The 25,928-nt window shown below is 37.4% G+C and overlaps 8 protein-coding genes and 2 non-coding genes across 10 annotated transcripts; 8 read left to right on the top strand and 2 right to left on the bottom strand.

Annotated features, from left to right (window-relative positions):
- Window positions 1-1,447: 1,447 nt before the first annotated feature.
- Window positions 1,448-1,538, top strand: LOC119995749. The gene has a single exon (XR_005467708.1). It is a non-coding gene; the product is annotated as a small nucleolar RNA U54 (small nucleolar RNA).
- A 104-nt stretch (window positions 1,539-1,642) lies between these two features.
- Window positions 1,643-1,743, top strand: LOC119995750. Its single transcript, XR_005467709.1, has one exon. It is a non-coding gene; the product is annotated as a small nucleolar RNA R64/Z200 family (small nucleolar RNA).
- A 429-nt stretch (window positions 1,744-2,172) lies between these two features.
- Window positions 2,173-3,428, top strand: LOC119995585 (glutathione S-transferase T3-like). The gene is made up of 2 exons (XM_038842099.1): window positions 2,173-2,607; window positions 2,886-3,428. Exons 1-2 carry the CDS (start codon window positions 2,173-2,175, stop codon window positions 3,426-3,428), a joined length of 978 nt encoding a protein of 325 aa, XP_038698027.1.
- Window positions 3,429-3,742: 314 nt separating this feature from the next.
- Window positions 3,743-5,009, bottom strand: LOC119995584. The gene is made up of 3 exons (XM_038842098.1): window positions 4,886-5,009; window positions 4,450-4,854; window positions 3,743-4,242 (listed from the first exon to the last, which is right to left on the bottom strand). The coding sequence occupies exons 1-3, from the start codon at window positions 5,007-5,009 to the stop codon at window positions 3,743-3,745; spliced, it is 1,029 nt and encodes a 342-aa protein (XP_038698026.1).
- Window positions 5,010-6,340: 1,331 nt separating this feature from the next.
- On the top strand, window positions 6,341-8,248 carry LOC119994908 (1-aminocyclopropane-1-carboxylate oxidase homolog 4-like). The gene is made up of 3 exons (XM_038841272.1): window positions 6,341-6,917; window positions 7,161-7,548; window positions 7,767-8,248. Exons 1-3 carry the CDS (start codon window positions 6,451-6,453, stop codon window positions 8,013-8,015), a joined length of 1,104 nt encoding a protein of 367 aa, XP_038697200.1. The 5' UTR covers window positions 6,341-6,450; the 3' UTR covers window positions 8,016-8,248.
- Window positions 8,249-10,861: 2,613 nt separating this feature from the next.
- Window positions 10,862-13,192, top strand: LOC119994892 (1-aminocyclopropane-1-carboxylate oxidase homolog 1-like). Its single transcript, XM_038841271.1, has 4 exons — window positions 10,862-11,014; window positions 11,362-11,928; window positions 12,136-12,523; window positions 12,740-13,192. The coding sequence occupies exons 2-4, from the start codon at window positions 11,432-11,434 to the stop codon at window positions 12,986-12,988; spliced, it is 1,134 nt and encodes a 377-aa protein (XP_038697199.1). The 5' UTR covers window positions 10,862-11,014; window positions 11,362-11,431; the 3' UTR covers window positions 12,989-13,192.
- Window positions 13,193-13,760: 568 nt separating this feature from the next.
- Window positions 13,761-14,881, top strand: LOC119995583 (uncharacterized mitochondrial protein AtMg00810-like). The gene is made up of 2 exons (XM_038842097.1): window positions 13,761-13,829; window positions 13,919-14,881. Exons 1-2 carry the CDS (start codon window positions 13,761-13,763, stop codon window positions 14,879-14,881), a joined length of 1,032 nt encoding a protein of 343 aa, XP_038698025.1.
- An 801-nt stretch (window positions 14,882-15,682) lies between these two features.
- On the top strand, window positions 15,683-16,908 carry LOC119995582 (1-aminocyclopropane-1-carboxylate oxidase homolog 1-like). The gene is made up of 2 exons (XM_038842096.1): window positions 15,683-16,284; window positions 16,491-16,908. The coding sequence occupies exons 1-2, from the start codon at window positions 15,788-15,790 to the stop codon at window positions 16,906-16,908; spliced, it is 915 nt and encodes a 304-aa protein (XP_038698024.1). The 5' UTR covers window positions 15,683-15,787.
- Window positions 16,909-17,564: 656 nt separating this feature from the next.
- LOC119995581 lies at window positions 17,565-18,429 on the bottom strand. The gene is made up of 4 exons (XM_038842094.1): window positions 18,279-18,429; window positions 18,092-18,216; window positions 17,902-18,001; window positions 17,565-17,782 (listed from the first exon to the last, which is right to left on the bottom strand). Exons 1-4 carry the CDS (start codon window positions 18,427-18,429, stop codon window positions 17,565-17,567), a joined length of 594 nt encoding a protein of 197 aa, XP_038698022.1.
- A 229-nt stretch (window positions 18,430-18,658) lies between these two features.
- On the top strand, window positions 18,659-20,435 carry LOC119994877 (1-aminocyclopropane-1-carboxylate oxidase homolog 1-like). The gene is made up of 3 exons (XM_038841270.1): window positions 18,659-19,296; window positions 19,532-19,919; window positions 20,156-20,435. The coding sequence occupies exons 1-3, from the start codon at window positions 18,794-18,796 to the stop codon at window positions 20,402-20,404; spliced, it is 1,140 nt and encodes a 379-aa protein (XP_038697198.1). The 5' UTR covers window positions 18,659-18,793; the 3' UTR covers window positions 20,405-20,435.
- Window positions 20,436-25,928: the final 5,493 nt, after the last annotated feature.

Raw genomic sequence — 25,928 nt, 5'->3', positions numbered from 1 at the left:
AAAATTTTCCACAACAAAAAAAATCAAATTACCAGTTACATTGGTAATAATAATGGAAAACAACTAATGTATTTCAGGTATACAACATTGAATTTCAATTATTCAACAAAGAACAATGGAATAAACAATTTCATTGTTGAAATTAGTGGAAGCTAAACAAATGCATGTCAAGAACTTATGGCTTTTAGGTTGAGAACATTATGCATGCGATATTCAATGCCTATTTGAAATGATTTATGAAGGAAGACAAATAAACCAAAGATTTCTTCGATTACGGAGTAAGAAATAGAACAATGGAGTCATACCTAGACCGGTGAAAGCCGACTTGATGAGAGACGAACCAGAGACCAGTGAAAGCCGATTTGATGAGAGAAGAAACAGCGACAAGCCAGATACCAGTGAATGGCGACTTCGTGAGAGACGAAACAGAGATGAACTAGAGACTGGTGGAACAACAAGCCAACTTCGTGAGAGACCAAAAAAAAGCCGAACCAGATGAGAGAGGAACGAGAGTGGGATGGTAGACGTTAAGGAAACGTATAGAAGAAGTCAATTTTCGAAAACTGGTCCGTATCCCGCTTGTCTTGATTTTTCTCTCTCATCTCATCCCAATCACCATCTCAGTCAACGTGCCACCTAGATTTGAATTGTTTTGGACTCCTAAAATTTAGGCTACCTAGCATTGTTGTAATTGAAGTCTTATATAAAGTACAAGGACTTTTTTGATCTTAAAATAATAAGTTTAAAAAGGTCAACAAATAAATTGTTTAAAAAAATTATGAAACGTGTCATTATTTTATTGGATCATGTCACATGTGGTCCACATCAACGAGTACAAAATAATTAAAAAAATTCATGTCATATATTTAGCGGCAATATCAGTGTCGTTAGAGCAAGTCCAACGGGTAGTGTAAAATAAGTAAAATCTTATTTTAGGTTATGATTTTTCACTTTTAAGCCTTCCAACCGGTTACCAAAAAGCTTACTCATTTTCAACTTTTCATTTTTCCTAACTCAAATCTCGGGTATGTATGATCTTACCTATATAATATTTTAACTATTTTTTCTCTCTCTTATCTATAGCTCCCGCGAACTAAAAACTCTCTTCTTCGCCGCTCCCGCGATACACTCCAACTGACGACCACCGTTCGCGAGAGAGATTGAGGTTTGGATCTGAGTCGGCGGAAGAACAAGAGAGACTGGGGTTCAGATCTGAGTCAGTAGAAAAAGATCCATTGCCGAAGACCTTCTTTGAAGACGAAACAGCGTCCGATCTACTTGCTCTGTCAATCTACTACAGGTTTGTCTTCTACCTCTTCTCATAATCTTTTTGTTTTGAGTGGTTCACCTTCTTCAATCTTGTTGGGTATGGAGGGTTTTGGTCTTCAAATTGATTGTTCAAGAGTATACAATGTTTTGCTGTTTTGTTCTCGAGTTTGTTCATGGTTGCTCTGTGATTACTTGCCTAATTGTGGGCAATATACGCTATTCCGACTGATGAATGTGAGCAGAAATATATGAAATATATTATGAGAGCCATCCATTCTCCATTTGCTTTTCCAGAATCCCCAATTTTTATTTTTTTTTGAATTTGTAATGGTTGTGTTATTCTTTCATTTCTAGTGCTGTTATTTAGCCGATTCTTCTGCAATGATGAGTTCATGAAACAATTCACATGTCAGACTTCAGAGATTCCAGCAATGGAATCAATGAGAAGAGAAATTCATCTTTTCTGAGCAGAAGTATGAACTGTAGCATTTTTTCCCCTTGCAAAAGTGTTTCTCTTTTTATTAGTGCATTCAATTTTGAAATTACTTGTATTGGATGATGAGAAAGTGCAAGATTGTAGAAATTCTGCAATTGTAAATTGGAGAATCATTAAAATGGCAAGACTTGGCAAATATGGTAATTAAATTTGGTAATGATAGAGAATGGTGGTAAGATTAGCTGCAATTTTGAAGAAAATCATGGTCATTTGGTGTGTTAAATTATCATAAATGTTCTCAACAACAGCTTAGCTCGAACGATATGTGATTGTTTTAGTAATTGAGGTGGAGATTTGACAACATCATTTCTTCACCGAGTCTACCAATTTCTATCAAGCAATTTCAAGAATTCGGGTGGAAATTTTCCTTTGATGCATCTTTCTTTGTCTTTCATTATTCTTCGTAGATGGATTCACAAAACAATGCTTATTACACCAGTCTTTTAAGTGGAGGATCAACCATCGACGATCCCTTTCTTACCAATGAGCATAGTGAAACTAATGAGGATAGTCCTACCGTGCCTCAATTCACCAATACCCCTTCCATTGCTAGGAGGGGTCAACGGGGAACCAACTTTGCAATTGAGGATGATTTATTGCTCATTTCCGCATATCTTAATACTAGCTTAGATCCGGTGCAAGGAAACCAACAAAAGCTAGGCGCCTATTGGGAAAGGATTGAAAATTACTACAATGAAAACAAGCAAGATGTTAATATTGTCCGATCTAAAGTCTCGCTGCAACATCGTTGGAGTACTTTACAAAGAGAAGTTAACAAATTTTGTGGACATTTTGCGAAAATAGATGGAAGACAACAGAGTGGAGTGACTGAACAAGATAAGGTATTAATATTTATCAATAAGCAATTCCTTTGTTATCTGTCTCACTATCAATTATGGAATCTATTGATTGTTAATCTGTTGAGAAATTGGAAACTTTCGGATGCTTTAGTATGATTACTTTGTTATTATTTTACATGTTATGCTTTACTGCAGCTCCTCTCCTACTTTGTAGTAAATTTATGCTTCCTCTGCCTTGGTTTACATGTGCTTCCTCTGCCTTTGTTGACTTCAATATATTATTTTATTTTACTTGCATTATTTGCATCGTGCAATTACAGATTATGCAGGCTCAAATAATGTTCAAACAATTGGAAAGTCATTCATTCCAATTCTTACATTGTTGGTATCAATTGAGACATCACCCAAAGTGGATGATGGAGAATTCTTCAAGGAAGGCCAACAAGAAAACAAAGAATTCTAGTCCGCAATCCTCTCCCCCAACAACTCCTGATTCAATAAATCTAGAAGAAGATGAAAATGTGCCCAGCACTTTTGATGAGTTAGAGCGACCACTTGGTAGAAAAGCATCGAAAGAACGCCACCGCAAAGGGAAGACACAAGCTACCAGTGCTTCTACAACTTCTTCAGCAATGATGATAATAAAATTTGACGAAGAATGCACAAAAAGAGAAGCCCGATATGAGAGAGCATTCTCACAACAACAAGGATTGATAGACATTGAGAAGAAAAAATATCGTATCAAAGAAGCAATGGAAGAGGAAAGAATCATGCTTATGGACACTGCTAGCATGCCTCCAGGTTTAGCAACATATTACGAGCGTCGCAAGGCAGAAATATTAGCTAGACAAGGCCTTGATTGAACTCTGAATATGTTAATTATTAGCTTAATGTTTATATGTATTAAACACTATTTAAGTTCTGACCTCATATGTATGAATTGTGGGTTTAATTATATAATGGATAGTTCCAATTGTTTGTATTTGATCTGATTGCATTCATAACTTTTAATATAAGCACTTAAATTACTAGTCAATACAACATATATAATTTATATTGCTAATACACCGAATTAAACAAAGCACTCGCACAACATTAAAACAGTAATACAATTCACCACTTGAAGTAGTAGCCTAAACAAAGCACTCGCACAACATTAAAACAACTACTAATATAATTATTCTCCACCATGTAATTGCCAAAGATGTTCAACAAGATCTGCTTGCAATTGAGAGTGACTCTGCCTATTTCTAATACGATAATAAGTGTCAACGTACTCCATAGTTTCAGGTATGAGTGAATGTGAAATATTTGGCGGCGTATACCCCTCAATTGTATCGTAATTGAAATTGATACCATAATGGTCTCGCTCATCCTCAACGATCATGTTGTGTAGTATTACACACGCTCGCATAATATCCAATAAAGTATCAATCTCCCAATAAAGTGCCGGTCCACGCACGATTGCAAAACGGGATTGCAGTACCCCAAATGCTCGCTCAACATCTTTGCGAGCCGATTCTTGAGCTTTAGCAAAGAATTGCCTCTTATTACCTTGTGGAGCTGGAATAGTCTTGACGAATGTTGACCATGATGGATATATACCATCAGCAAGATAGTATCCAATCGAGTAATTGTTGTCATTAATTGTGTAGTTTACTGGAGGAGCACGACCTTCTGCAAGTTCATTGAATAAAGGAGATCGATCCAGCACATTCAAATCATTTAGGGATCCTGGTAAACCAAAAAAGGCATGCCATATCCAGAGATCTTGTGAAGCAACTGCTTCTAAAATCATGGTCGGTTCTTGAATATGACCAGTATACATACCTTGCCAAGCAGTTGGAAAATTCTTCCACTTCCAGTGCATACAATCAATACTACCCAACATTCCAGAGAAACCGCGTCTTTCGTTCATAGCTAATAACCTAATCACATCCTCATTGTTTGGCAATCTTAAATATTGTTCATGAAATAAAGCAATAATTGCTCTAACAAACCTTTTGACGCTTTCAATGGCAGTGTTTTTGCCAATCCGTACGTAATCATCTACAGAATCTGCAGATGCTCCATAAGCAAGAATCCTAAGTGCAGTAGTTACCTTTTGAAGCGAAGACAAACCAGGCACGCCAATAGCATCTCTTTTTTGCGCAAAATATGGATCAAATCCTTCGACGGCAGATAAAATTCGGAGAAATAGAGAACGATTCATTCGAAACCTCCTTCGAAATATGTTGGGAGGGTATGTGGGTGTCTCAGCAAAATAATCACGATAAAGTCTTTCATGACCTTCAGCTTACAGCATGACCTGGCATAGAACCACGGCGTGCAGCTGGATGATCTTCTTCCTCCTCCACGATTAAAGTTGCGAGCAGAGAAAAATCGTCATTGACAGTATCATCCTCCTCGAGTAACATATTAACCAAATGATTACGGCGAGACATATGGAAGATTATCTACTTGCAAGAAAACAGAGTGTATAAGTGAGACTAGAATTGAATGTAAAGTGGAGTGAAGTGAAGTGAAGTTCATATGGGAAAGTAGCTTATTTATAGCCAAATGCAAATGTGTTGTGGTAGCTTAAATGTGTGGTGCAAAATAAATCATAGAATGGTATAAGAAATGTGTGGTGGTTATTAAGTGAAATATGTGGTCATGAATCAATGTTTGAATGGTATCTGAAATATGTGGCCGTGAATAAATCATGGAATGATAACTGAAATGTGTGGTCGTAATTAAATGAAATATGTGGTGGTGAATAAATCATGGAATGGTGGTGATTAAATTTTTGGTATCAGAAATATGTGGTGTTGATTAATTAACACTTTAATTTTTTTTATAAAAATAATAATTTTGAAATAATAATACATAAATATATTCATACAGAATATCAATATTAATTTTTTTTAATTTGTAATAATATATAATGATGACATTATTAAAATTAAGACAAAATTAGTTGCATTTGTTATAATAAGTTAAAGTTGAAGGTAGTTAAAAGTAATTATGTTGGAAAATATTAAAATATTTGATGTGATGTTAAAATTGGATATGTGATTGGAAGGATGTTAGAAAACTGGTAACCTAGAACTGTTTTTTATTTAAAATAGGGGAAACTGTGTTACCAAAAATAAATAATGGGTTGGACTTGCTCTTATAAGAGCATCCACAGTAGTAGTAATATAATACAGCACTTCAAAATCATTCTCTCTCTTCTCCTCTTTCCTATGTGGCACAATTTAATTGGATGAGTGGGTCCCATAATAAACACTATTCATCAACACTCCATAAATTTCAACACTCTATATTCATTTTCTCTATTTTCTCTCTCTTCCTTTTCATCATCTCTCCCTTTCTTTTCATCTTCTCTCTCTTTCTTTTCATTAACTCTCTCTTTCTTTTAATCTTCTCTTTCTTCATTTTCATCACTTCTCTCTTCATTTTCATCATCTCTCTCTTCACTATTCATCAACTATATATATACTCCAACTCTCAAGTATCCTTTTTCCACAACTAAATTTTCAAGTGTCATTTTTCACCCATTGTGTGTATGTAGCGCTATATTTATAAAAAAAGTAACATTTCAAGTATTTGAAATACACACCATTATACCCATTGTGATGGTATAACACTATATTTATCCAAAAAGTATTATTAACAATGTTAAATATAGCACCATTGTGGATGCTCTAACGGAAGCTCGAAAAAATATACAAACTGTAGAGGGACTTTTTAATATTTGTACCATTATATAACGTCTCCTCAAGTCAAGACTCAAGTCTTGTCCATCTTATTACGGACACCAAGGAAAGCATCTTTGCTTCTAAGGCGAAGCTCTTTCTTCACAGTAAGTGCGTAAACAGTAAATACTGATCAAGAAAAAGCATGTCCATGGCAGCAACGGCGATATCGGCAGATAACAAACCGTACGACCGTCTCAAAGATATCAAAGCATTCGATGAATCAAAGGCCGGAGTGAAAGGCCTAATCGATTCGGGCATCACCTCCGTTCCTCCCTTCTTCATCCACCCAGCTGACAGCCTATCAACCATAGTGCTCCCAACTTCCTCCAATCCTAACATCGTTCCCACCATCGATCTCTCTGGCGTCGACTCGGACAAAAGGCCTGTGCTAGTCCAGCAAGTAGCACGTGCCGGTCGCGAGTTGGGTTTCTTTCAGATTGTCAATCATGGGATTTCATTGAAGGTCATGGAAAACATGATTGGAGCTATTAAATCATTTCACGAGCAGCCCACGGAGATCAAGTCACGCATATATGGTAGGGATTTCAAACGCAGTGTAGCTTTCATTTCTAACCTGGACCTGTTCTACACCAAAGCTGCAACTTGGAGGTAAAAATTAGGGCTTCGATTTTTCAATATTTACTTGAACTTATTGTAAACATATTCAAGAGCAAGACTTGCACGTTTAAACGAGGAGCTCTTGGTCTATTTTTAATCTCTCTTTAGGGGATTTACTCCTAAATCGTTAAATGCATTTTGATCATATTGTTGGTAAATGAAGCACAATTTAATATGTTGAATTCTTGTACTCTGTAATTGAGATAACTGATTCCCACTAATTTCTTATTGTAGAGATACTCTGGGTGTTCGGCTATCTCACAGCAATTTTGAGCCAGAGGAAATCCCAGAGATATGCAGAAATGAAGTTCTGAAGTGGGATAAAGAGGTCAAACAGGTGGGAGAGGTGTTGATGGGGTTACTGTGCGAGGGTTTGGGATTGGAAAAAGGAAAGTTGAAGAAGATGATGTTCTTAGAAGGAAGAACAATTGTGGGCCACTACTATCCGTATTGTCCTCAGCCTCACTTAACCTTTGGAACTAAATCTCATACAGATCCCGCGGTGTTGACGATACTTCTACAAGACCACGTAGGTGGGTTGCAAGTGAAGCACTATGGGGAATGGGTGGATGTTAAGCCTGTTCCAGGAGCCCTTGTTATCAATGTCGGCGACATACTTCAGGTAAAAAAGTCTGGAGCTCGAACCAAAGACCTTACCCTGGTTCAGGTTCTAAGGAATATCTTCCTTATGTCTAAGTTGTGGGTCTTGAATGCACACCTATGATTAGAGCCTCGTATTGATTAAGTAGGAGAATACTAAAACGTTAAAAATATATAGATAGTGTGGACAGAATTAGTCACTATAGTGCTAATTTTCTCAAGATTTCTGCTGTTTTTCAGATGCTTACTAATGATGAGTACAAGAGTGTAGAGCACAGAGTATTGGCTAATTCTTGCCACGAACCACGAGCTTCAGCGGCAGTTTTATTCAACAACACCAACAGGGATGACTTGTATGGACCATTTGAGGAATTAGCATCAGCAGACAAGCCAGCCCTGTATCAGCCATTCGCGTTATCAGATTTTTTGAAGAGATACATCACCAACGAATTGGGTGGCAAACCTTTGAAAAATCACTATAAGCTTTAAGCCATATATAAATCAGCCAACATTCCATACCTCTAGTTGGTTTTACATGCCTATATATATAGGCAGAGTTGTTGAATGTGTAAGTTGGGTTTACCACCGAAAACAAATGAGGGCATGGCCCTGAATGTGAAAGAACTACAAGCTCTATAAGGAGGTAGCTGCTCCTTATGTTTTTCTTTGATGAATGAATATTTTCTGTTTTTGGCTTAACGGCAAGCCTTTGATTTCCAACACATATCAAGAGACTCTAGCCCCATAGTCTCAACATATAATCATGCTTTTTAGAATTTGTAATATTGAGATTTGGGACTAGGCTTGGGTCGTTCATGGTGGGCTTGACTAGAGCTAACCTAAGTGACCAAACTAGTTGAATTGAAACTTTGTAAGCCATACTTAATCCTATCCTATGGAGAAACCAATGAATACAATTGGACCCATGATTACTTAGAAAGCTATGGTAAGACTTGCTATAAACAAAGAAATACAATGTCAAACTGTATCTGGTTGAAACAGAGGTTGATATTGCAGTGAAGAACCGAACGAAAAGAATAATATATCGACATTGCAAAACAGTCTTCTTTTTTTCAGATTTGTAACTAAGACGAAATTATTTGTAACTAAGACGAAATTGTAGGGCGAATTGAACATTTTGGTTAGATATTTTTGTGGGTTAATGCAAATCTCAGTGACGGAAAGATTTGACTCAGTTCAACTCGCACAACAAAAGTTCAAACATTCAATCTCATCACCGAAAGTTTCAAAACGTTTCTCGGACAACATTTTCCTGCAGGCAGTCAACTAACCGACTTATCATAGAAAAGAAAATGGGGTATTATAGTCAATTCTAGCTAAAAAAATTGTAGCAACCAACTCTGGTTGAGGGGGAAGTGTTGCTTGGAAAAGGGATGATGGAGACGTAGTGGAAAAGAAAGTAGGAGAAAGAAATTGGGGTGATTCGAGCCCATATGGCGTTGTCATTTTTTGAAAAAATTAAAGTTTATTTTCATCCGTTCACACCAACATGTCAAATAGTTGCAAACTTTTCTATGACACTTCGGTGAGTTGATACCGGGCAAAGTTAAAAAATCTAATGAACATTTTGGTACTTTCGGTGATGAGATTGAAACGTTTGAACTTTTGGTGTGCCAATTGAACTAAGTCAAATACGATTAAAAGTTGCATTAATATGATATTTTGTAGCATTTTTTTTTTCTAGGAGTTGTTTTGAAACAATTGAAAAAAAAAGTAAATAAAAAATTGTCTATCTGATAATACACAAGTGTGCAAAGGAAGTTTGAGAGCTAATAAACAATTTTTTCATATTTGAAGTTATTGTAGATGGCTCAAACTACAATAGAAAATTTGAGGTAGGCTATCAACGACCTGCAACATACACAAGTAGAAGACAATCGAAAAACCTTGAAACCAGTGGGGTGTCGGTCAAAGAAACTCCAACGGTCAAGTCAGAAAAGGCGGAAGCCAAAAATAAGGATGCGATGGATGCGAGTGTGTCTAGGTGTGACCGTGGAGAGAGCCGCGGTAGAGAAAGTGTTTAGAGAGAGAGAATGCGAATGAAGATTTTAAGTTGAAGAGAGCATAGTCTTTGAGTAATTTCAAATCGACCCTCCTTTTTCTGGGATAAGGAAGAGTTTATACTTTATATAGGGAGTGAAGATGATGTCATGCCATGTGAGGTCAGATCTTAATGATTATCTGTAGTGGGATATCTTGAGAGTGGAGTGTGCCAAAATGTGGACTGATAAGATTGTTAACAAAAGGAATCTCATCGATTGCGGCCTGTCCCTTGTGATAGGATGGGTGCAAGTTACAAAGTTGCATGGGGCAACAAACCCTACAGGCTTGATGCCAAAGAAAAGTATGTGATTGGTCGAACTTTGAGGTCGACTCTTGTAGTTACGGCTAAGGCAAATGATGAGAGTGAGTTAAAGAGAAAGGTTTGGACAACAAGTTGCATGATTTGAGAATGATGTGGACAATGTGTCTAGTCATACATGTGCTGCGAACATAAGAGTTGAGTGTATAGTTGTCATACTTGAGGTTGTTGCGAATAACCCGAGATAACAAGAGTGGACCCTAGTTCATAAAAGTGGGTATTGGGCCTCGTTAGTCAAATAACTGAATGGGCTTAGAGTCATACCTGAGGAAAATGGGCTTGACGATTTTTAACCACTGTAGTTTGTCCCCCACTCTGTAGGTTAAGTGCAGCTTGACTTAGAGAGTAGTGAAAACCGGACCGATCATCGAATCGAAAAAATCTTTGATTCACGGATCAAAGGTTCAAACCGGGTTTGAACTGGATTCAACGTAATGAATTATATATATATATATATATATATATATATATCTATATTATTGGCATATAATATAGAAGGAAATTTTTATAAACAATACAATATATTCAAATAAAATTTCATTTTAAATAAACAAAATCTCATAGTCTAGTGGTTAGATCATTTTTTAAAGAATAAAAGGTTATGAATTCAAACCGAGAATAAAATTTAAAAAGAATTTCATAACTTTAACATATGAACCGAACCGGTTCTAAACCAAACCGGTCGATTCCGACTGGTTCACCTGAAGAATCGGCTGATTCAATTGAAAACATCTCGGTTCGTAAAATATCGGCTCTGATGCATCAATTGGAAAAATTTCCGATCACCTGTTGGACCGGCCGGTCCGGTCCGGTGTTGTGTTCAAAACCTTCAATTGAAAAGCCAAGTTGAGTTACAGCATGCGATTTGAGTGCGCACCTGCGAAAAAAGCTATGTTGGGATATTCAGATCAGACAATGGCGGTCCTAAGTGATAAGCGTGAAAAAAGCTATGTTGGCAGACAATGGCTGTCCAAAGTGATAAAGCTTATAAGACAATTGAAAATGATGGGTTTGCCTATGATTATATCAGCTTGGCATCTTCAAAGAAAACAAAGAGAAGAAAAAATCAAAGTTGCGATTGTGGAGCTACCTCTGAAGAATATAGGTACGTGATCTGGATCTTGGGTGTGTTTTAGGGTCGATTTTGGTTAGAGTTCCACCTCTTTGATTTTCGACTTCGTTCTTGGGTAATTTGAATTTCTATCTTGGCTTTCGATCTTCGATAATCTACATACCTATTTTGGGTTTCGATCTTGGGTAGGGATTCTGTGTTTACTATTTGTTAAGTTTTTGACAGACGATTTCAATTTTGTTTACGGTTTCAATTTGTTATTAGTATACGGTTTTAGGGTTTCGATTTTGTTGAGAGCTTTGAATTTGGGGATGGATTCAATTTGTTACTGTTTAGAGTTTTCTTCATTCATTGACTTTGTTTTGAAATTATATGTGCAGATTCTGTACAAGTGAACAAAATGGTGAAGAAAACCCACTCCTGATGCCAAGGTAAGCATCTTTACTTCTGATGCCAAGCTCTTTTTTCGCAATAAACACAGAGCAAGAAAAAACCATATCCATGGCAGCAACAGCAATGTCTGCCGATAGCAAACCGTATGACCGTCTCAAAGATATCGAAGCATTCGTCGAATCAAAGGCCGGAGTGAAGGGCCTTGTCGATTCGGGCATCACCTCCATTCCTCCCTTCTTCATCCACCCACCTGACAGTCTATCAACCATAGCCCCAACTTCCTCCAATCCTAATATCATTCCCACCGTCGATCTCTCCGGCGTTGACTCGGACAAAAGGCCTGTGCTAGTCCAACAAGTAGCACGTGCCTGTCGCGAGTTGGGTTTCTTCCAGATTGTAAATCATGGGATTCCATTGAAGGTCATGGAAAACATGATTGGAGCTATAAAGTCGTTTAACGAGCAGCCAACGGAGATCAAGTCACGCATATATGGTTCCAAACGCAGTGTAACTTTCGGTTGTCACATTGGCACGTTAAAAGCTGCATCTTGGAGGTAAGAATTAGGGCTTCGATTTTTCAATTTTTGTTTTGATCCACCAGACTAATATTTACTTGGAACTTGTTGTAGACACATTCAAGAGCACGACTTGCTTTGTAACAAATCTATTTTCTTTTTTATGCCATTGGTAAGTCAAATTTTTTTTATTTTTGGAATACTCTTTTGCTGGGATAACTGATTCACACTGATTTCTTGATGTAGAGATACCCTGCATTTTTTGCCATCTCGTAGCAATTTTGAGCCAGAGGAAATCCCAGAGATATGCAGAGATGAGGTTCTGGAGTGGGATAACGAGGTCAAACAGGTGGGAGAGGTGTTGATGGGGTTATTATGCGAGGGGCTGGGACTGGAAAAAGGAAAGTTTAAGAAGATGATGTTCTTAGAAGGAAGATCAATTGTGTGCCACTACTATCCATATTGTCCTCAGCCTGAGTTAACCTTTGGATCTAAATCTCATACAGATCCCTCGGTGTTGACGATACTTCTGCAAGACCACGTAGGTGGTTTGCAAGTGAAGCACAATGGGGAATGGGTGGATGTTAAGCCTGTCTCGGGAGCTCTTGTTATCAATGTCGGCAACATACTTAAGGTAAAAGTAGTCTAGTAACCAAAGACCTTATCCTGGTTCGGTTCTAAAGAATGTATTCCTTTTACCTAAGATTAGAGCCTCATATTGATTAAGCAGGAGAATACTACAACGTTAAAAGTATATAGACAGTGTGCACAGTATTAGTTACTATAGTGCTAATTTTCTAAAGATTTCTGTTTTTTTTTTTTTTTTTTTTTTTTTTTTTTTGTTTTTCAGATTCTTACTAATGATGAGTACAAGAGTGCAGAGCACAGAGTGTTGGCTAATTCTTACCACGAACCACGGGCTTCAGTTGCAGTTTTTTTCAACACCAGCATCCACGATGACTTGTATGGACCATTTGAGGAATTAATATCAACAGACAAGCCAGCTTTGTATCAGCCGTTCACGTTATCAGATTTTATGAAGAGATATATCACAGAAGATTTGGGTGGCAAAGCTTTAGAAAATCACTACAGGCTTTAAGCCATATATAAATCAGCCAACACTCTACCCCTAATCTTAAAATTTTCAAAGCTTGTAGCTCTTTGCAGATTGTTGGAGCCACGTCTGTGTGCTGCATATGTGGCATGTGTGACTGTTTTCTGGTATGTTGTATTATAATGTCTTATGTCTTGTTGGTAAGGTTAAGAATTTGTAGGGAGCTAGCTGCTCCTTGTGTATTCTGTCTTTGATGAATGAATATTTCCTGTTTTTGGCTTAGCAAGCCTTTGTTTTCAAACACACATAATCCTTTCCTTTGGGGAAACCAATGAACACAGTTGAAAACTGGAAATATTCTTTCACAAAATAGTTACTGAAAATCTTTGACAAATTACAATAGGCTGGAGCTAGAAACAATAGCAGATGGAATTAACAATAAGAACACATGATCTAGTAAAAGTCCCGACCCAACATTACGTAGAATTGCATATTCTTGCATCTTCAATCATGCCAAACATTTCTACTGTTCAGATAGGGAACTTCGATTCCACTTTCTTTCTATACCCAAACCACTCAGCTATCTCTACATAATCACAAGCTTGATGATAATTCAATCCTTTTTTAATGTTGGCATCACCAGATTCATCATTTTTTAATGTTGGCATCACAAGTTTCACTCTGATGGAACAATTGAAACTCATAAAGCACGCCTAGTGGCGCAGGGTTTCAATCAAAAAGCTGGATTTGATTATACAAAGACGTCTCCTTGGTTGTAAAGATGGTTACTGTTCGGATTTTCTTAGTCCTAGCATTTATGTGCAAGTGGTCTTTACATCAACTGGATGTTCAGAACGCATTCCTTCAAGGGGATCTTCATGAGGAGGTATACATGGCACCACCTTCGGGATATCAACCAGCCTGGCACAACCCCAGTTTGTTTGCAAGCTTAGATAGTCAATTTATGGTTTGAAGCCGTCGTCTCGCCAATGGAATGGCAAATTCTACTCAGTATTCATTGCCTATGGATTTCAACAATCTAAATATGATTATTCCTTGTTCACTCCAAGGAAAGGTGCTGATTTTCTCGCTCTTCTTCTCTACGTAAATGACATGGTCATTGGGGACACTAATGAGCACCTTATTCAATCAGTTAAAGATCATCTTCGATCATGTTTTAAACTCAAAGATTTGGGTCCCATGAAGTTCTTTCTTGGTATGAAAATTGATAGATCAACTACCGGATTAATGATCAGTCAATGCAATTATGCATTGGATCTTCTTCAAGATTTTCAATTTTTGGATGCCAAGCCTCTTACTTCCCCCACGGAGTTGAATGTCCATCTTTCCATTAATGATGGTTCTTTACTTCCAGATCCTAGCATCTATCTTCGATTAGTTGGACGACTTACATATCTCACATTAACTCGTCCCGATGTGAGTTATGTTGTTCATAACTTGAGTCAGTTTTTGCACTCTCCAACTGATTACCATCTTCAAGCTACATACCGAGTGTTACGTTATCTACGAGGATGTCCTGGTCAAGGGATTTTCTTTTCCTCTACTCTTTCTTATGACCTTCAGGCATATTGTGATTCAGATTGGGCATCCTGTCCTGACTCTCACAGGTCAGTTAATGGTTTTTGCATCACCTTAGGTGGTTATCTGGTGTCATGGAAATCTAAGAAGCAATCTACCATCTCTCGTTCTTCCGCTGAAGCTGAGTATCGAGCCATGGCAAATACTTGCAGTGAACTAGTATGGATTTCAGCTTTACTCCAGGATCTCAATTACATTCATACACAACCTATCTCCTTATATTGTGATTCTCAAGCTGCCATTCACATTGGCAACAATCCGGTTTTTCACAAACGTACCAAACACATTGAATTAGATTGTCATTTCGTTCGGGAAAAGGTTCAAGTTGGTTTGGTGTAACTTCGTCACATTGCGTCTACCGAGCAACCCGGTGACTTCTTGACCAAGCCTATTCCAGTTCGTCAGCTTCATTGTCTATTACGCAAGTTGAACGTTGTTGATACTAGACGTTCATCTTGGGGGGGTGTTACACAACACGTGGGCAACCTAACAACCTAAGGCTTAATGTTGACTACGCGGGAGCACATGCCCTTGGCGGGACTCTTTGGAGCCTATTTTTCCTTGTACAGTACAATATATATTATTTTATTATTTTCTTTGTGTAGAAATAGGGTTGTAACACAGTACGGTTCATTAAGAAAATACATAATCTTTCACAGTTTCAAGTTAGCTTCTCTGTATTTCTTATGGCTATCCACCTATTTTTACATTAATTTGCTTATTTGCGATGAAATTATCTGATAGTATTTGTTTATTTGTGATGAAACTATCTGATATTTATAATTAATTTTAAAAAAATTATATTTATTAAATTAAATATAGTGAACAAATTTATTATATTATTTAAGATGATATTATAATTCTATCTGATATTTATAATTAATTTTAAAAAAATTATATTTATTAAATTAAATTTAGTGAACAAATTTATTATATTATTTAAGATAATATTATAATTCAACAATTTTTTCGCTAATATCAGTTTTTAATTCGTCAAACACCTAACAACATATATTAAACTCTTTTTAAATATAACTTTTTCGCCAGTATTAAAAATCAATCCAACCATTCTACCAACCACACCTTTATCAAATTTATATAACCTCTCCTAAGTCTTGACTATATTAATACGGACACCAAGGTAACTTTAATATGGGAACTTTGTTTGGCCGGCCATTCCAGAATTGCCGGCATAAACTTTAATCTCGTCTTCCGGAATTGGCAAGGCAAGCATCTTTACTTCTGATGCCAAGCTCTTTCTTCACAATAAATACAGAACAAGGAAAAATCATATCCGTGGCAGTAACAGCAATGTCTGCCGATAGCAAACCGTATGACCGTCTCAAAGATATCAAAGCATTCGTCGAATCAAAGGCCGGAGTGAAGGGCCTTGTCGATTCGGGCATTACCTCCATTCCTCCCTTCTTCATCCACCCACCTGACAGTCTATCAACCAAAGCCCCAACTTCCTCCAATCCTAACATCATTCCCACCATCGATCTCTCCGGGGTTGACTCAGGCAAAAGGCTTGTGCTAGTCCAGCAAGTAGCACATGCCTGTCGCGAGTTGGGTTTCTTCCAGATTGTCAATCATGGGATTCCATTGAAGGTCATGGAAAACATGATTGGAGCTATAAAGTCGTTTAACGAGCAGCCAACGGAGATCAAGTCACGCATATATGGTTCCAAACGCAGTGTAGATTTCGGTTGTAACATTGGCATGTTAAAAGCTGCAACTTGGAGGTATGAATTAGGGCTTCGATTTTTCAATTTTTGTTTTGATCCACCAGGCCAATGTTTAGTTGAACTTGTTGTGAACACATTCAAGAGCAAGACTTGCTTTGTAACGAATCTATTTTCTTTTTTATGCTATTGGTAAATCAAAATTTTTTTATTTTTGGAATACTCTTTAGTTGGGATAACTGATTCACACTGATTTCTTAATGTAGAGATACACTGCGTGTTTTGCCATCTCACAGCAATTTTGAGCCAAAGGAAATCCCAGAGATATGCAGAGATGAGGTTCTGGAGTGGGATAACGAGGTCAAACAGGTGGGAGAGGTGTTGATGGGGTTATTATGCGAGGGGTTAGGACTGGAAAATAGATTTGTTTTTCAGATTCTTACTAATGATGAGTACAAGAGTGTAGAGCACAGAGTGTTGACTAATTCTCACGACGAGCCACGGGCTTCAGTTGCAGTTTTTTTCAACACCATCAACAACGATGTCTTGTATGGACCATTTGAGGAATTAGTATCAACAGACAAGCCAGCTTTGTATCAGCCGTTCACGTTATCAGATTTTATGAAGAGATATGTCACAGAAGATTTGGGTGGCAAATCTTTAAAAAATCACTATAGGCTTTAAGCCATATATAAATCAGCCAACACTCCACACCCCTAATTTTAAAATTTTCAAAGCTTGTAGCTCTTTGCACACTGTTGGAGCCACGTCTGTGTGCTGCATATGTGGCATGTGTGACTGTTTTCTGGTTTGTTCTATTATAATGTCTTATGTCTTGTTAGTAAGGTTAAGAAATGTAGGAGCTAGCTGCTTCTTGTGTATTCTGTCTTTGATGAATGAATATTTTCTGTTTTTGGCTTAGAAAGCCTTTGATTTCAAACACACTTTATCCTTTCCTTTGGAGGAACCAATCAACACAGTTGAACCAGACTTTAAGCCTGGGCTTTACAGAGGCAGTTCACTTGAAAACTGAAAAGGTTCTTCACAAAATAGTTACTGAAAATCTTTGACAGATTACAATAGGCTGGACCTAGAAACAATAGCAGATGGAATTAACAATAAGAACACATAATCTAGTAAATATATAGGTAGGAAGGGCAACAAGTGTCAAAAGCAAGCATCAAAAAATTGAGAACCCTTTGAATAATCCACTGAGCTTTATATATTAGAGAACGTTAAGAATATATATATATATATGTAAAGATGTGAAAAGCCTCAACCCAAACATTATGTAGAATTGCATATAGAGAACTTGATTCCACTTTCTTTCTATACCCATACTACGCAGCTCTCTCTACATCATCACAAGCTTGATGATAATTCAATCCTTTTTTAATGTTGGCATCACCAGATTCATCATTTTTTTGACTTCTTCTTTCAGCACTTTTGATTCTTTCTAACATCTCTACCTTCCATTTTTCTCTCTTTCTTGCGTCTTGAGACAAACTGCTTTTACCTCCAATAATAGGAAAATCTATAATTCCAGAAGCGCGATTCCCTGAAATTGAGCGATCATTGTCTTCACCATCCTCTTTCACAAATTTTCACATATCCGGACTGGGTCTATCTTGGACCCTAGATTTATGCTTATCGACTTCATTTTCACTACTGACAAACTTAAAGCTGCTACAACCACTATTAACTCCTTTTTCCTTTGTAGAATGAGGGGACGCATTTCAAGCAAACCATGTTTTTTCTGAAATTGATATCGTTGCACCTACATAGAAATAAGTTGCATACATTCAATGTAAACAAATATTAATGTTTCAGTAGCTATTGAAAAGATTGAGAGTGGAAATTGACTCACGATTCGCATTCCCATTCTCCGGGATTGAACTCTCGCTTTGAAGGCTTCTCTTTGCATCGTAGACATCTTTTGTTCTTTGCAAGATTTAAGAAGTAGCATCTTTAGAAACTCAAAGCAGTTACCATCTGTGAGCAAGAGAGGCAAAACTAGTAGAAAGTAAAAAGTAGGAAGACCCATTTCTGGTCACATTTCCAGTCTCCTTTCTGTAATGGAAGATGCTCCTCATGCTCCCTTAGTTGCTTTAGTCTTTCTTGAGATAAATCATCACAGCGCAAGCACCTAATATTTCCGACAAAATTTAGGAAGTTGCATCTATTCTTTATTTGCTCATCTGTCATGTACTATCCGATATTTGAAACTTTGTTGATTTGCTTATCTGTGATGAAACTGTCTGATAATATTTGCTTATTTGTCATGAAACTATTTGATATTTATAATTAATTTTTAAACAAATTAAACTTAGTAAACAAATTTATTATATTAGTTAAGATAATATTATAATTCGAACAGTTTTTGTGTCCAATTATTCTACCAACCAAACCTTTATCAAATTTATATAACGTCTCTAAGTCTTGTCTATATTAATACGGACACAAAGGTAACTTTAATCTCGGAACTTTGTTTGGCCGGCCATTCCAGAATTGCCGGCATAAACTTTAATCTCGTCTTCCAGAATTGCCAAGGTAAGCATCTTTACTTCTGATGCCAAGCTCTTTCTTAACAATAAACACAGAGCAAGAAAAAACCATATCCATGGCAGCAACAGCAATGTCGGCCGATAAAAAACAGTATGACGGTCTCAAAGATATCAAAGCATTCCACGAATCAAAGGCCGGAGTGAAGGGCCTTGTCGATTCGGGCATCACCTCCGTTCCTCCGTTCTTCATCCACCCACCTGAGAGCTTATCAACCATAGTCCCAACTTACTCCAATCCTAACATCGTTGCCACCGTCGATTTCTCTGGCGTTGACTCGGACAAAAGGCCTGTGTTAGTTCAGCAAGTAGCACGTGCCGCTCGCGAGTTGGGTTTCTTCCAGATTGTCAATCATGGGATTCCATTGAAGCTCATGGAAAACATGATCGGAGCTATTAACTCGTTTAACGAGCAGCCCACGGAGATCAAGTCCCGCATATATGGTAGGGATTTCAAACGCAGTGTAGATTTCGGTCCTAACATTGACTTGCTAAAAGCTGCAACTTGGAGGTAAGAATTAGGTCTTCGATTTTTCAATTTATGTTTTGATCCACCAGACTAATATCTACTTGAACTTATTGTAAACACATTCAAGAGCTCTTGGTCATTAAATGCCTTTTGATCATAACTTTGGTAAATGCAGAATTTGTAACAAATCTACTCTCTCTGTTTTTTTTTATGTTATTCGTGGTTTTGGAATACTTTGTAATTGAGAGAACTGATTTCCACTAATTTCTTATTGTAGAGATACTCTGCGTGTTAGGCCATCTCATAGCAATTTTGAGCCAGAGGAAATCCCAGAGATATGCAGAAATGAGGTTCTGGAGTGGGATAAAGAGGTCAAACAGGTGGGAGAGGTGTTGATGGGGTTACTGTGCGAGGGTTTGGGATTGGAAAAAGGAAAGTTGAAGAAGATGATGTTCTTAGAAGGAAGAACAATTGTGGGCCACTACTATCCATATTGTCCTCAGCCTGACTTAACCTTTGGAACTATATCTCATACAGATCCCTCGGTGTTGACGATACTTCTACAAGACCACGTAGGTGGTTTGCAAGTGAAGTACAATGGGGAATGGGTGGATGTTAAGCCTGTCCTGGGAGCTCTTGTCATCAATGTCGGCGACATACTTCAGGTAAAAAAACTCTTGCACCAATGGAAACTGCCAGACCTGAACCAAAGACTTTACCCAGGTTCAGGATCAGGTTCTAAGGAATATCTTCCTTATGTTTTAAGTTGTGGGTCATGAGTACACACCTATGAAGAAGTAGGAGAATACTAAAACGTTAAAAGTAAATAGACGGTGCACACAGAATTAGTTACTGTAGTGTTAATTTTCTCAAGATTTCTGTGCGTGTGTTTTTTTTTCAGATTCTTACCAATGATGAGTACAAGAGTGTAGAGCACAGAGTGCTGGCTAATTCTTACCACGAACCACGGGTTTCAGTTGCAGCTTTTTTCAACACCAGCAACAGGGATGACTTGTATGGACCATTTGAGGAATTAGTATCAGCAGACAAGCCAGCTCTCTATCAGCCGTTCGTGTTATCAGATTTTTTGAAGAGACTCTTCACAGAAGAATTGGGTGGCAAACCTTTGAAAAATCAGTATAGGCTTTAAGCCATATATAAATCAGCCAACATTCCGTACCTCTAGTTGGTTTTATATGCCTATAATATATATATATGTATAGGCAGATATGTTGAATGTGTAAGTTGGGTATACTACCGAAAACAAATGAGGGCATGGCCCTGATTTTGAAGGAGCTACATGCTCTATTTTATGTAAATGAATCAGAAGGTGCTAGTGCTGTGGGAATTCACTTCCAGTTCAAGTGCGTAATAAGATTGAGGGCTTGAAACTTTGTAAGCCATACTTAATCCTATCCTATGGAGAAACTTATGAATACAATTGGACCCATGATTACTTAGAAAGCTATGGTAAGACTTATTATAAACAAAGAAATGCAATGCAATGTCAATTGTAGGGCGAATTGAACATTTTGGTTAGATTGTTTTGCGGGTTAATGCAAATCTTAGTAAAGGAAACATTTGACTTAGTTCAATTCGCACAACAAAAGTTTAAACATTCAATCTCATCACCGAAGGTTCCAAAACGTTTCTAAGATAGGTTTTTCTTCCAGGCAGTCAACTCGCCGACTTATCATAGAAAGGAAAAAGGGGGTATTATGGTCAATTTTAGCTAAAATAATTGTAGCCTCCGACTGCGGTGGATGGGGAAGTGTTGCTTGGAAAGGGGACGATGGAGACGTAGTGAAAAAAGTAGGAGAGAAATCGGGGTGACCCGAGGCCTATATGGTATTGTCATTTTTTGAAAATTTTCTTTTATTTTCATCCATTCACACCAGCGGACCAAATAGTTGCAGACTTTTCTATGACACTTGATTGAGTTGACTATCCGCCAGAGTTGAAAAATCTAATGAACGTTTTGGTACTTTCGATGAGATTGAAACGTTCAAACTTTTGGTGTGCGAGTTGAACTAGGTCAAATATAATTAAAAGTTGCATTAACCCGATATTTTGTAGCATGTTTTTTTTTATGGGAGTCATTTTGAAACAATTAAAAAAAGGAAATAAAAAATTTTGTATTTCTGATAATACACAAGCTTTAACAGGAAGTTTGAAAGCTAATTAACAACTTTTTCACATTTGAAGTTATTGTTGGTCAAACTACAATCGAAAAGTCGACGTAGGCTATCAACAATCGCACGTAAGTAGAAGACAATCAAAAAACCTTGACACTGATGGGGTGCTGGCCAAAGAAGCTCTGACGGTCAAGTCAATAAATGCGGAAGCCAAAAATAAGGATGTGAATGTGTGTAGGTGAGACCTTAGTGGGAGGCACAACAAAGAAAGTGTTTAGAGAGAGATAATGGTGAAGTGAGATTTAAGCTGAAGAGAGCGTTTGAGTAATTTTGAATCGAACCTCCTTCTTCTGGGAGAAGGAAGAGTTTATACTATATATAGGGAGTGAAGATAATGTCACGTCATGTGAGGTCCGATCTCAATGATGATATATAGTGGCATATATTAAGAGTTGAGTGTATCCGAAATGTGAAAGAAATGTCACCGATTGTGGCCTGTCCAATGTGATAAGACGGGTGCAAGTTACAAAGTCGCATGGGGCAAAAAACCCTACCGATTTGCTGCCAAAGAAAAGTATGTGTTTGGTCAAACCTTAACGTTACTCTTGTAGTTGTGGCTAAGGCAAATGATGAGAGCGAGTTGAAGAGAAAGGTTTGGACGGCAAGTTGCCTGATCTGAGAATGATGTGGACAAGGTGTCTAGTCATACACGTGATGCGAACATAAGAGTTGAGTGTATAATTGTCATACCTGAGGCTGTCCACGAGCCTATTTACGAATAGCCCAAAATGATAGGAGTGGACCTGGTACCGTAGTTTTCAAACTCGGACTGGCCCACCGGTTCAACCGCCAAACTCGTGAATGGGCAGTGCACACGGTTTATTTTTGGTAAAAGACTGTATAAGCATCAAACCGGATAAATGTAGGTTGGACCGACAATTTTTGACAAAACCGTGAATCGTCGGGTTATCAAAAAACTGGTTGTTTTGTGAAATCCATATTTCAGGGCAGCCTCAGTCTTACGATTTCGCCTCAAAATTTTTGAGTAATCGTCTTCCACGATCCGACACACTTTGACGGCGACTATCGAACGACAACTAGTCAGCGACACTCCAGATAAAGGAAGAGAAAACGAAGAAAATAATAGAATGAGTGAAAAACGAGATATGGGAAGAGGATAGCAAGATCTATGAAAGGAAATGAGAGAAATCATCTCTGCAATGTCACCACTCGCTCAAGCAGAAAGAGAGGGGCAATGGAGGTTATGAGGTGATTTTAAGATTGTTGGATTATAGATGTGGATGCATCGGAGGGTGAGTATTAAAGTATTCCATGGAGATTAAGGACCTCACAAGTGTGTGGTGTGAAATTGAATGCTTGAAAATGCCAAGACGTGGAGAGAGGAGGTTTTACAAGGTAATCAAACTGTTATGTATAATATATCATATAATCATGTATACTTATACACTATATATTTAAATATATATTAAATATTTGTGTTTGGTAATCAAACTGTTATGCATAATAATGGTATAATTTGTGTTTGGTTTATGAATTGTTTATTTAATCTCCTTATTACTATAGAATTTAGTAAATTTTTGTAGAAAAATTAAGGCTGAATTGTATAGGTATGCATCTCTAACTTGTTATATAGTATATAACTATTAAACTATAAATATTTATATTTTGTTATTTATTAAAAACCCGCGGTTCAACCTCGAAACCCTTTACCCTTCCGCCTTGATGGTTAGATGCGTGGGTCAAGTTTAAAAACTATGTCTGGTACATAAAACGTGGGCATTGAGCCTCGTTAGTCAAAGAAATGAATGGGCTTAGAGTCATACCTAAGGAAAATAGGCTTGACGCTTTTTGGCAACCACAGTTTGTCCCCCACTCTCTAGGTTAAGTGCAGCTTAACTTATAGAGTAGTGAAAAGTCGAGTTGAGTTACACTATACGATTCGAGTGCACCTGTAAAAAAAGTTATGTTGGCATATTCAAGTTAACCAACGACTGTCCTAAATGATAAGCTCATAAGAGATGGCCTGATTGGGAGTACCATACAGTGAAACCCATTTAGGTAGCCATGTTGAGAATACCATATAGTGAAAATCAAGATTTACAGTTTATTGTGAATACGCGAGGGAAGGTTTTATAGCTGACCTTGTCTTAGCAGCGAGGCGTTACCAAGGTCTTTAGTTGAGAGGAGATAATAGCAATTGATTTTCTTGAAAGTCAAAAAATGTAAAAGCAATAATTACATATAGTAGTCTTGGGGATACCATGCTGTGAATCCTTAGGATTGTGGCTTGCTGTCAGTGCGCTAAGGCAAGAACTTATAGCTGACCTAGTTTTAGCAGCAAAGGCGTTATTAGGATTTAGTAGAGAAAATCTGAGTAAGCCCAAGTAGGCCTGAGAATACCATGTGGGTAAACTTAGGAATGTCGTGTGGAGTTCCTACAAGGCGAAGAATCTAAATATCAGTATATGACATTCTGTATAAACAATGTACCCTGAATATGTTTATTCTTTGGCGAGAATTTTATCGTTTTGAGGGAGAAGGAGTTTCCTAGGGATGGCTTGCTCTGCAAAAAAGAAAGTTTTGCATTAAATACACTGCATATATACAATAAGTGAGTGTCTAGTTGATGTGCGCAGTCAAAGGGTGTGGAAAAGCGTGGGAAACCATTTTTATCATATGCCTTATCCAACGTATCTTATTGATACAAGAAACGGGTTTTGCTATGTTTGAAGGTGAGATGCCTTGTTTTAAGCAAGATGACGCTTAATGATGTCATTTTGATTTTCATGAAAAGACGTTTCATAAGACGACTTTCAAGAGAGATAAAGATTCCATCATTCAGACTTTTCTGCTTTTTGCGTTTAGGAGAGCTTTTAGGCCATTCTACAATAATAAAGATAAATTTCTTTTTGACCTTTGAATTTTTTCCTGCATTTACACATAATAAGTGGTGAATTCGAGGGATTCAGCTGATATTAGGGCGAGATGTAAAGACATCCCTATAAATGAGGTGTCTTTAGATGCTGGTCGCCTAGAGAATCTAAAAATGAGTTTAGCTATCGCTCAATCTAATGTTGAAGATGCTCGGACTCGAGCTGAAAGTACTAAGAAGAAGACAACTAAGGTTGCTGAAGACGCAACACAAGAATTGAACATATTGAGGCCATGAATAGACATACTTTGGCAGCGAGTGCTCGAAAGATACAATTGCTTGAGGGCGTTGTCAAGCATTGGAGGTCTCAAGTGGAAAAATCAAATGCTGATTCTCTAAAGTGGCATCAGAAGTATATTGAGGCATTGGCAAGAGCCAAGGACAATGCAAAAGATCGTCATATTGCTTTGGAGAGCAATACCAAACTTCAGAATGAAAGAGATAAGACTATGATGAAGGTGGAGAAGGCTGAAACTGCCTTGAAGTTTCATCAAGAACATGCTCAGTCTAAGAAGAAAAGACTTGAAGAGGTAGCAAAAAGAGGGAGGCAACAATTTTAGGAGAAAATGGCCAATATGGAGGCCAATTTTGATAAAGAGAGAGCAAACAAGGGATATTGAAGGGCTTGCTGCGCTTGCAATGAAGCTTAAGGTGCTGAGATAGTTCAAAGCATGCATGGAGAGTTGATGAATACATCGCTAAGTGCGAGGAATTGCTAAACGAATGCCAGCTATCCGAAGAACTTGAAGCAGAGAAAGAAATGGGTGAGAGTTCTCCCGAAGTCAAGGAAACTAAGGATATCATGTCTTCAGATCGACTTGAAAATCCTTCAACTGATTCTTCTAAATCAACAAGACAAGCCTATATGCTTAGCTAAGGTATTACGTACCCAACTCAAATAATATTTGTTGCCAAGTTGTTGTTTCTACCTGGTATTTGTTTGAATTATTCTTCCAAATCATGAATAAATATATAGGAACTTCACCAATAGATTTAATTACATTTGATGACAGAAGAAAAAATAGAAAGCTAATGGTCTTATATCCATGCTTACCTAAGCCCTTCTAAGCGACATTAATGTTAGTTTTCCTTGCAGCAATTAATTATAATTCACACCTCCCGATATTCTTAGAGCATTCATATCACATCATATTACCAAAACATTAGTCTTTCTATATTTTTAGAGAACAAATATAGAGAACTAGTAAAAAAAAAGGCGTCAGCAACATATTACCTAAAGGTTACCTATTTTATGTAACTGCTACAGTGGAGGGGGGAACCACCCATAGCCAATGGTGGGCACCCCCCTCCACCCAAATTTGTTTAATAGTAATAGTACTGAAGAAAAAAAATTTAACATAACTAAATTGCCTCCTAATTTAACTAGGTGACTTGAGAACGAGTTGGAGTATATGCGAAGTAACATTAATGCATTTATAAGGGTTTATGAGATTACTCGTCTTGCATAAAAAATAATTACGACAAGGTATAACTTGGTGTATCCACTTGAGTATAGACTATAATAACACTAGCATTGACTTTTCCTATAACAACTGCAACCGTAGAAATAACATTTAAACTATGAA

Source organism: Tripterygium wilfordii, chromosome 3 (assembly GCF_013401445.1).
Source record: "Tripterygium wilfordii isolate XIE 37 chromosome 3, ASM1340144v1, whole genome shotgun sequence".
Taxonomy (NCBI): Eukaryota; Viridiplantae; Streptophyta; class Magnoliopsida; order Celastrales; family Celastraceae; genus Tripterygium; species Tripterygium wilfordii.
This window is presented reverse-complemented; position numbering and strand designations above follow the sequence as displayed.